The sequence below is a fragment of the Clupea harengus genome, chromosome 11 (assembly GCF_900700415.2).
Source record: "Clupea harengus chromosome 11, Ch_v2.0.2, whole genome shotgun sequence".
NCBI classification, from domain to species: Eukaryota; Metazoa; Chordata; class Actinopteri; order Clupeiformes; family Clupeidae; genus Clupea; species Clupea harengus.
This window is the reverse complement of record NC_045162.1, coordinates 16,688,985-16,700,087: the sequence shown is the minus strand read 5'-3', so window position 1 is coordinate 16,700,087 and position 11,103 is coordinate 16,688,985. Positions and strand designations below refer to the sequence as shown.

At 42.6% G+C, this 11,103-nt stretch overlaps 1 protein-coding gene across 1 annotated transcript; it reads left to right on the top strand.

Moving 5' to 3' along the window:
- The first annotated feature begins 1,452 nt into the window (after positions 1 to 1,452).
- fzd1 (frizzled class receptor 1) lies at positions 1,453 to 5,297 on the top strand. Its single transcript, XM_012838727.2, has one exon. The coding sequence runs from the start codon at positions 1,717 to 1,719 to the stop codon at positions 3,388 to 3,390; it is 1,674 nt and encodes a 557-aa protein (XP_012694181.1). The 5' UTR covers positions 1,453 to 1,716; the 3' UTR covers positions 3,391 to 5,297.
- The last annotated feature ends 5,806 nt before the right edge of the window (positions 5,298 to 11,103 follow it).

The following is an 11,103-nucleotide window of genomic DNA, read 5'->3' as shown; positions in this document are numbered from 1 at the left end:
TTTGCTCGTCGTTACAAGTAAGCTTGTCAAACATTATCCAGCAGAAGTGTGTTAATCCTAACCCCTCAGCGTGATTCTTATTGAAATCTTAACATTAGTGCAATGCACGGGGAGGCCAGACTGCTTTGTGCAAACAATCAACAATCAGAAATTAAATTGGTTTAATCTAAAACCACATTTGGGTTTTTTTCCTTGTGAAAGAAATAGAGACATCTCTAATGCAAAAGTTATCCAAAGCTGTGTGTGTGTGTCTCTCTCTCAGTGTGTGTGTGTGTGTGTGTATGTGAATGAGAGAGACAGATAAAGAGTGAGAGTGTGTGTTTCTCTTATTTTGTTTGAAAAGTCACGAGTTCAGACACTCAAGGTCTGCAGAGAAACTGAATGCAATCTCAACATTCCCCTGTCAGTGCAAATCATGCTCTTTGATTCCCTTCATCCCTGTAACGGACACCCTCTCAAACCAATAGCATGGCATTAGACGCTCCTAAACTTTAGGGCTCATCTCTATTTTCAGTTATTTTCAAATGTCTGAAAAAAGCAACACGCCATGCGGGATCAGGGGTCTGTAAACGTATTGTTTGGACAGTGCGGGCCCAAGATACATATATCTAGAGTCTAGATCAACCTGAATTCACCGCTATAGACCACCAGTCAGAACAGAGAGCCAACTGAAGCAGCTGCCCATCAAAGTTGTTATCAAATGGTCACACAGTCTGATCTGAAAAGCTGTGCAGTAAGCAGTTTGTGGTGTGTCCCCACGCCTTTGCCTACTGTGGCCTAGTGCTGTGCTGATACACAAATGCCCTCTGCACTGCAACCATGTCACTGGGGTTGGAGGGACCAAGGTTCTTTCCATCTGCCTCTCAGAGGTGTGTGTGGAGATGAGACAGTGTGGCTGAAAAAAAAAAATTCACTCAGTTAGGAAGATCAGATTAGCATAGCCGTCTACCTCTTCCTCCTCTACTCGTCGTCTTAAAAGACTACTCTTACTGTACTTCTAACAGAATCATTGCTGTGGTCGGGATCATATTATTCTGTGGGGATCATATCCGCCCTAAGCCACTACACTGATCATTGGTGCAGCTGCAAACAGTGGCAAAAACAAGTCTCACATTAAAACAAGCTGCAGTAAGGTGATAAACCTTCTCTTATATGTTTGTGTCTAATCAGACGTAATCACATTACAGCGACACTTGAAAGTTTCAAGACACATAGCAGACATTTGACATTATTTGTTATTAGCTCATTAAACACTCCAACAAGACTTACCTTAACATAACTAATATTATATCTCAGTACCTCTCAAAGTATACGGAAAATGTTGACGGTTCCTAGACCCTAGCCTAGACCGTGCCATCTGTTTCTTAGTCCCTCCCTTTTTTTCCATATGAGGAGGAGACAGCAGGGCGCCTGGAAACAGGTTTGAACAGCTCAGAGTATTCACTCTCATAGTCGGACTATCGGGGTTGAAATATTGAGTCTGCGATTGCGTTTTTCTGGAAGGATTTATCCTGGATGTATTTTCCCTATATATATATACTCTGTTTTGGACATCCACTGCGTCTCTATGCACCTAGAGAGGGGCAGCTGTCGTTTTTCAAAGTTTGGACTGGAGTGAATTTAGCGAGGAGGAAAGAAGACTATCCAAGGGGACCGGAGAAGTAGCTAGCTAGCTGGCGAGCTAGCTGTCTGGGGGGAAGAAACCGCAAAGAAAGTATGGCTGTGCGCAATGTTTCGGTAACGGATTACAACCAAGTGAGTGGAAAGCTTTTTACCATGTTTCTGTTGTTATTCGTTGGAATTTTGGGAGTTGGTGGACAGTACGGGGACCGAGGACTGTCCATTCCTGAGCACGGCTTTTGCCAGCCAATTTCCATCCCACTTTGTACGGACATAGCCTACAACGAGACCATCATGCCAAATTTACTGGGACACACAAACCAAGAGGATGCGGGACTCGAAGTGCACCAGTTTTACCCGCTTGTCAAAGTTCAGTGCTCTCCGGATCTTAAGTTTTTCCTCTGCTCTATGTACGCGCCCGTCTGTACTGTGTTGGATCAAGCGCTGCCCCCCTGTAGATCCCTGTGCGATCGGGCGAGGCAGGGTTGTGAGGCACTGATGAACAAATTCGGCTTCCAGTGGCCGGATAGCCTCGCTTGCGAACAATTCCCCGTTCACGGCGCGGGCGAGTTGTGTGTCGGACAAAACCTGTCGGAAAAAAGCACCCCAATCAACCCGACTCCCCAGGTAACGATGCCTCCGCACGACAGATGGAACGGAAAAGGACAGTTTAAGTGTCCCGCTTCTCTGAAAGTTCCTCCTTATCTGAATTATCGTTTTCTGGGTGAGGATGATTGCGCTGCCCCGTGCGAACCAAAACGATCCCATGGAATAATGTACTTCAATGAAGAAGAACAAAAGTTCGCCAGAATATGGATTGGAATATGGTCAGTTTTGTGTTGCGCGTCCACGCTGTTTACAGTTCTGACTTATCTAGTGGATATGAAGCGGTTCAGCTACCCGGAGAGACCCATTATTTTTCTCTCCGGTTGTTACACTATGGTGTCTATAGCTTACATTGCCGGATTTCTGTTAGAGGACAAGGTAGTGTGTAATGAGAAATTTGACAATGATTTCAGGACTGTGGTCCAGGGAACCAAAAAAGAGGGTTGCACCATCCTGTTCATGATGTTGTACTTTTTCAGTATGGCCAGCTCAATTTGGTGGGTAATCCTGGCGCTCACTTGGTTTCTGGCAGCGGGGATGAAGTGGGGGCACGAAGCCATCGAGGCCAACTCGCAGTATTTTCACCTGGCAGCGTGGGCAGTGCCAGCCATCAAAACCATCACTATCCTGGCTGTGGGACAGGTCGACGGGGACGTGCTTAGCGGGGTGTGCTTCGTGGGCACCAACAGCGTGGATGCGCTTCGTGGCTTTGTCCTGGCGCCCCTATTCGTATACCTTTTCATCGGGACGTCCTTCCTCCTGGCCGGGTTTGTGTCGCTGTTCCGCATCCGCACTATCATGAAGCACGATGGCACCAAGACCGAGAAGCTGGAGAAGCTGATGGTGAGGATAGGCATCTTCAGTGTCCTCTACACGGTTCCAGCCACCATCGTCATCGCATGTTACTTTTATGAGCAGGCCTTTCGGGAGCAGTGGGAGAAAACCTGGATCAGTAAGACCTGCAAGACTTACGCCGTGCCATGTCCGGCATTTCACCATTCTGACATGAGCCCAGACTTTACGGTCTTCATGATCAAGTATCTGATGACCCTGATCGTGGGTATCACCTCCGGTTTCTGGATCTGGTCGGGTAAGACCCTCAACTCGTGGAGAAAGTTCTACACAAGACTGGCAAATAGCAAGCATGGCGAAACAACGGTCTGAGTTTGGGGATTTTAACGACGACATTTTAAATGTCTTTTCCCAAATGTTACACAGAAAAACTGAAGAATAACCCTTTTGTGGAGTTACAACGAGACACTCTTTGATATATTATGTTGATGTTGTAAATATGCGTTTGTGAGATTTTTGTAAGTATATATTTGTATTTAAAAAATCTTCTTCCAGTCGATTTAAATAATTCATACCGGATTTTGGACAGCAAGTACCGACTTGTCTGTTTTATGTACACAGCTGAGTTTTGAGGACGTGTGCATTACCTGGACATTACTGGGGGGGGGAAACATACTATCTGCCTTTCATCACAAGTCGGATATGAACATTTGCTTGGAAAAGCTGGGTCTGTACTCTGATGCTGCGTCAAGAGTGATGCGCATATTACATGTGAACATGTATGTAGGCTATTGCAAGACATTAAGAATGAGACAGCGTTGAAAACTTTTCTCATGTGAAACTCATGAGTCCCAAGGTCCGACAGTGAAAGTATTTGGTTCGTTAGTGTTTTTTTGTGTTTTTTACCTATCCCATAGGAGTTTACCTTTGAGCTTTAAATTAAAGCTTACAGCTTTCTCAACAGATCACACGTCATTATCGTTATGCTTGCATGACTAACGTCATGTTGGTGCTCATTTTCAGTTTTAAAAACGAGGTGGAATAGATCTACTGCATTTTTTCCACGCCATTGTTTGGGCAGAATTTTTTTAACTACGGGGCATATGATGGGGTGGGTGGGGACTGTCGAATCACTTTCAGTGCCTTTGGTTTGTGAGGGCTTCTGAGGAGAGTAGGCTACATCACACTGGCTGCACGGAGGCTAGGACTGCACTTATGTAGAGAGGCGTCTGCCTCTAAAATGGATTGGGGGTCACGGAATCCAGCGCATATGGGGGAATGTCCTAGCAAGCCAGTTGTACATTTTTTCCCATCTCTGTGTTTATCTTAGGGGATTTACTACCAGTTGGATTGTTAGTTGTCTTAACTTTTCAATTTGCTTGTTCTGAGCTAAAAATAGGGTAATCAAGGACAAAAACCAAGCAGAAAAAGAATGTCACTTCTGTTAAAATTTTGAATTGAGTGAAATAACATGTATTATTTTCATAATTGATTTAGATATGAATTATGTCAAGATCCTGTGGTGATATTTCCTGTTTGCGATTTGAGGGCTGACACGAATGAGTAATGTTTGCCACATAAACTGTGGGAAGGAAAACGAGGCCAGGGTCACCCATTTATTAACCCAGTGTACTATAGTCACCTTCAGTATAATGTCAGATTCCCTCCCTGCTCTCTCACTTTCTCTATCTCTCTCTCATTCTCTGTCTCTCTCCCCCCCCCCCCCCCCCCACACACACACACACACAAACAGTGTACTTCTGATGAAGTGAAAACCCAAGGGGAAGTGTGCTCTTTCAGGCTTAGCAGGTTAAGACGCCCCATAGGTGCCTGTGTGTGCTGAGGTGTTGTAGGCCACCATCCCTGTTGTCTCCTGTGCACCAGCCAGCTCTCCTCACTCACCAGCTCTCCTCACTTACCATTGCTCTATGTGTTCATTTTAACCAGTCGGCGTTCCTCAGTGCCCGACAAGATTGTTAAATTAGGGTGGAGTTTTTTTTTTTTTTTTTTTTTTTTAAGACTGCAGTTTGGGCCAGCAGTTCAGATCCTTTTTGCATGGTTCTGAGAAGAGAAGTATTTTAATCACAAAACAAGCATTGAAGCCTGCATTCAGCCTCAACTCCACCTCATTGCCATCTGCAATTTGATTTTTTTGTTTTTCTTGTGCATATATTTGTGATACTACCAAAATAACCTTTATATTTATAGAAAAAAATAGGTTTATATATACCATGCCTTCTTTGAAGAATAAAATTCCCAACTTTGTACAAATCGTTAAACTGCTTTGTTTGAGGTTCTTTCCAGTTGTTGACCTTGTGTGACAGTAACTGTTCACTTTGACCTTGTGTGACAATTACTGATCACTTTGACCTTGTGTGACAGTGACTGTTCACTTTGACCACCTGCTTAATCTAGTTTAACAACAGAAATGTAGACCTTGATCCATCACTGATATGATAAAATATCAAGGTCACTATTTCTGTTGATATATGTCAGAGCTAAAAATACTGCTGTCCCATATGTTTTTAGTGTAATAACATGGGTATGAAGGGTCTTCGTAAGATCCACTAAAAGAAACTTCAAACTTGTATTTAATTACATGAGGGAATTCGGACACTGTTATTCCTGTTGTGTTCCTGAACATTGAATGTTAATGACATTTTACCTCAGATGTATGTTGTTGCCTACTTCAGAAGAAAACTCCTCTTCTGCTGAATGGAGCTGGTCTTGTGCTCTTTTAAACAGCCAGTGTGTTGTGCGTTATAAAATGCCATCACATGGCATACCCATGAATAAGGTTAATATTGTGTTTTCCAGCTTTGCTTTATATCCATTTGGGAACTGTAAACTTTGCATGTTGGTGTGAAACCAAACGAATAACACCAAAGGAATGCTTTGGCATACAAAGTGAAATCTCCAAAGACAGATATTTATTCTTTTGTTTTATTGGAAACAATTTTTTCTAATCTGTTTTAGAGGAAAATCATATGAGCCTGGTGTACGCATGTGAGTCCATCCCCTGTTTGTTTGTTTGTAAGAGGGTTGTGCTGTTTTTATTTATGAATCCAGTTCTTCAGCCCCAGGTGTGTGTGTGTTTGAACAGTCATTTCAGCAGGGCTTTATCACAAGTCAAGGTCTGTGCTCATGGACATCCGCTCAGATGGTTGCATCATGCGCTGCTCTCCACAGATGTGTCAAGTTTGTATTTGTGTGGACCTCATCCCAAATAACATCCTGATACAGACCAGAACCTGAACACTTGGACTGGTGTCGGCGGTGGGCTGACATCTCTTATGAACACTTGGACAGAAAGCCAAAAATGGAAAAAAATGGAAATGTTTGTTCTCCAATTTTGATATTTGTTGTGGATCACTGATGGGTATGCTGAAGTAAGCTGTTGTTCTTCATGGTTTTAACAAAGCCCAGCAGAACATGCGTTATCTGTTAACATAATGTGCTCAAAGGTACACAGTCTTCAAGGGAGAAGCTCACACAAAAATGAGAATGCTGTCATTGTCGATTTATCATTCCAGAAGAATCCCACTGTAGTTTTCTTTCTGTTTCTGCAGAACACAAATGGTTATTAGACTGTAGAGATGCAGAGATATTTTTTTTTAGGAGATCTGTTTTTTTTTTGTAATTGAAATGAATAATGACCAGTTCTCTCTGCCTTACATGGGTGGCTAATAGAGGTTTAGTATGATGTTAGATAGATTGTTTGCTTATTTTTCCTCCTAGCGTCAACCCTCTACCAGACTTAAAGGGCATTCGATAACAGTCTAATTTACCAAGCAATCACAGCCTTGACCTTTTGTGATTTATTTCAGGGAAAGAGCAGGTGTTGCTGGTGCTTTCTGTAGGGTGTGTTTGTGTGTGTGTGTGTCACATAGAGGTTCATCTAAGCATTGCATTCCTGTCCGTCTGTGTCTGAGATATGCTCTGGAATGTCATGGGCCCAGAGCGAGAGAAGGAGGGAGGAACACCAGCAGTCACGAGAACCCTGCCAAATCAAGCACAATATTATGGGTTGTGTGTGTGTTAGTGTGTGAGGGTGAGGAAGAGAAAGAGGCCCCATATGTTTCGTCACATCCGACTCTGCACCACAAAAAGCCTTGAAATTTAAATTTATTTATTTATTTCAGTTCCTTCTGATGCTCAGCGTTTTGGTCTCCTTTTCAGATTTCCAAACGCACCCCCTCTATAGCCTCCCTGACAAGGTCTTGATGGATGTGTGTTCCGTGTTGTGGGAGTACCACTGGCTATTCTTAAAGCCAGTGCAAGCGGGCTTAATCACAGCATAGGCTGTATTTGTTTAGCATTCTGACGTGTAGAAGGAAGAACGAAGACTGGAAGGCCAAGATCATCTCCAGGAGCCAAAGGGAAGTCTCAAAGAGGCTGCGACATCTCTTCCCTAACAAAACACAGTCGGTGTCTCACAAGTGGGAGAGGCATGGCACATTGTCCTGTGAAGGGGTCCGTCCCTCTATAAATGTTTCTTGACATCACCCACACACACGCATTTCATGGTGGTATTTCAGTTTGAATTTCGCACTTAATCATAACAGCAGTATTACAACAGTATAATAAGAATGTTGACTACGTATTTGTAAGACACACACTAGATTACACTTTCTAGTGTAGAAAGTGCATAAGCGCAAGCATAAGTGTGTTATTTTTAACTTACAAACAATAACTAGGAACTGGGTTTTCAACCAGCATTGCTCTACACTATCAGTGTTTCATATCTTCGTTTCATATCCTTGTCTTGTTCTATGACTGAGACAAACTGAGACCAGTCTTACTCAGAAGCTTCTTCTTTCTGCAGGGAAAAAAGGCATCACTGCAACGCTTACTGTTTCCCTTTGAATGGAAACTGCCCAAATGTGGATATTAAATTACTGCTCGTTGGAGGATTTCTCCTTTCACTAAAACCCTCCCATTCAAACAGTGACGTCAACAAAGTGATAAAGCCCAACTGTGTTTCCTATGCTTTCTGAGTTTGGTGTTATTAAGTTATGGACAAATTGAGTCATTTAAGGATGTTTAGAGGACATCTAGTACAGCAACGTGTCAATGCAATGTGTTTAGGTATTGTGCAGTGTAGTGAGATACTCTTCCTGGTCAAGTCTGTGTGGTAGTGTAGTGTGACCATCTTTACTGTGTGTGTGTGTGTGTGTGTGTGTGTGTATGGTCATTTTAGAATAGAACCCAATGAGAAGCGGAGTTCTCCAGGTGTCAAAGCACACACACACACACACACACACACACACAGAGCATGATTAAAACTTCAGTCTCCCCTCAGATGTGCCTGCTTGGACTGTTACACAGTCAGATCTGTGATGTTTGGCTTATGGGGTTGCAACAGTCTGTGGTTGGTAGAAGTACAACTGAAAAAGAGCTGCAGGATGTTGGAGTCGTGTAAAAGGCCTTTGACATTTGATTGAAGAGTTTCAAGATTTGATGTGAGTCCTCTAATGGGGCATCGACCTTTGAGTGAGATGTGCTCCGGTTTGACCTTTGAGTGAGATGTGCTCCGGGTTTGCTCACATATCGTGACCTTTGTTTGAAGTTTCATCTGGAGCTTGTGGGCAACGAGTATCCTGCGTCTCACTGACTTATTCGATCCAACCTCACATGACCGCAGCCTGCTGACGGGCAAAGAGATAACCAGGGAGAAGCTCATAAAAAATTAAGATAATTTCACGACATTTGGACAGAGACCAAATCAGATCAGAGCAGGCAGAGCCGTATCAAAGAAGATGATAGGGGGGGGGGGGGGGGGGGGGCTTATTGTAGATTACTTAGCAAGTCTGTGTTCTGACATGATTTTGACTGTTTGCAGTTGGTTATGTGGCTGCTTTTCTCTTTCAAACAGTCACGAGGAAGACAGAGAAAACCTGCATTCATCTGGATTCAGTGCAGCACAGGGAAGCTGAAGCCCCAGATGCATTATGACAGGGAGAGGGAGAGAGAGAGGGGGGAGAGAGAGAGGGGGGGGGGGAGAGAGAGGGAGAGAAATAAGTAAACAGTTTGACCTTCCTTGTCAACTTCACCTTCTAGTCATGGGGATTTGGGTTGTCAGTTCCCCGCAGTTCAGATCATTTTTAACCTGAGGAAGCTATACCTCGCCTTTGTTTACCCTCTGCTGCAGCTGAAATGCATTATATATTAACCTCATGCAATCCGACGGATGCAAGCTGTCTTTACAGTACCAGATGCTGCATCAACAATTTCATGGACATCATGTTTTAGAAAATACTGAATGTGCATAGTTACTGAACTGAGTTGACAAATAACCTTAAATCAATAGCAGTAATACTTTATTTGGATATTCCACTTTACACTTTATACCTTTTTCTTTTTACTTAATACTTTACAGATGGTTTGCTGATATTCAAGTTTATTCTTTCTCAACCCAACTCCTTACCCTTACTTTAACCACCAATTATAGTCAACAGAGTTTCAACAGAGAGTTTATTTATAATATGAGCATCTGTAGATAGTCTATAGGGGACCAAGTAAATTAAGTATGACCTCAATAGCTGGCCTGCAGCAAGGCCTTAGTTTAGATGGTTTGGGGATGCTGGGCTACTGTGTGGGTATGTGCTCTTTTTTGACAATAGGGTGTCAGGGTTGAAGAGCCTTTCCTTTTAATTGTGTCACCTTGGAGAAACTATTTATGTGCTAAACCTTGCTATTTCTACTACAGATTCAATTAGAGACAGTAACATCATTATGCGCCATTGTCTATACTGAATACACACTTCATGTTGGCCATATTGACATACACATTTGTTTTATTTCGTTATTGTTAAATGTTTTGAACAGCCATGTCAGTGGCATCATTGGCTAATATTATTCAATATGAACTCAGCGGGGACAAGAATTCAGTATAAACATCGCTTCCCTCACATTTCTCATTCTGTCTTATACTTGTCTCAGCCCCAACTCTGAAAGAGTGTTAGTATTTCCATAACATATCGTCTCAGCCTTCAGCCCCAACTCTTCTGCTGACCAGACGACTCTATTCAGTGTGCCTGACCAGGTATGATCACAGGGCACCAATGGAACAGTGCTTCAGAGGGGCTTCTGCAGAGACAAACAACAAAGGAATCTTAATTGCAGCAATCGCATGGTTGGTTAGTTTTACCTTCTTTGTTCAAGTGACATGCCCCAAATAATAACCCTGAGTTTTGTACAGTGTCTGAGTCTGGACAGCTCCTAAATAAGACCATAGAAGTACATAACAAACTGAGAAAGCATTTGACTTAGAAAGGCCATGAAAATCTGTGTTTTCAGTCAGTTGACACCATACTTATCTTAATTTTGAAACTTTTGTGTATTGCCAAGAATAACCGGCAGTGAAAGTATGACATGTCCTGTCTAAACAGTATCAATCTTTAAACATTTAAAGTGGTGTGAGATTATTCTCACCGAATTTTAAAATGTGCAGTCTGAATTTGATGTTGGAACTTATTTCATCTTTGATCAATGCCATAGCAATCACAAAGTATCTAGATCTAGATACCTCCATATGATAGTTTGGCATATGGAGGTTTTTTATCTGAGATGAAGACATTGATCTGATGACCTTCTGATGACCTCCAGTCCCACTCTGTCTCAGAGTCTGTGCTGGTGCTGTGGAAGTAGGTCAGTAAAACTCACTCCTGAAGTTCCTCTCAGAGGTGTACATAAGTCTCAGGGGATGCATAACTGAGGGCTAGGGATCTTCAGCTTGCTGGCTGGTTTATACATAGACTAAGACTGTTCTTGTTGATGCTCTCGTGGGTCAGGTCTTTATTACTTCTCAAAGATGCTGTTTTTAATATTTTTCAAATAATTTTTTTTTCAGATACCCAACTAGATACAATTGATTTGTACTGTAATGTTGTCCTCGGCTGTGTTAACCTCATGAGTATTCTAGCACTGACTCACGCAGACAAAGAGGTGATGATGATGTTGATGATGAAGAATGGTGACGATCGTGATGGTGATGATTGTGATTGTGATACAATAGACTAATAGAACGGACTGGCTGATATCTTAATGTGGGAATCCTATTTATATTTGAGGAAATGCAGATGA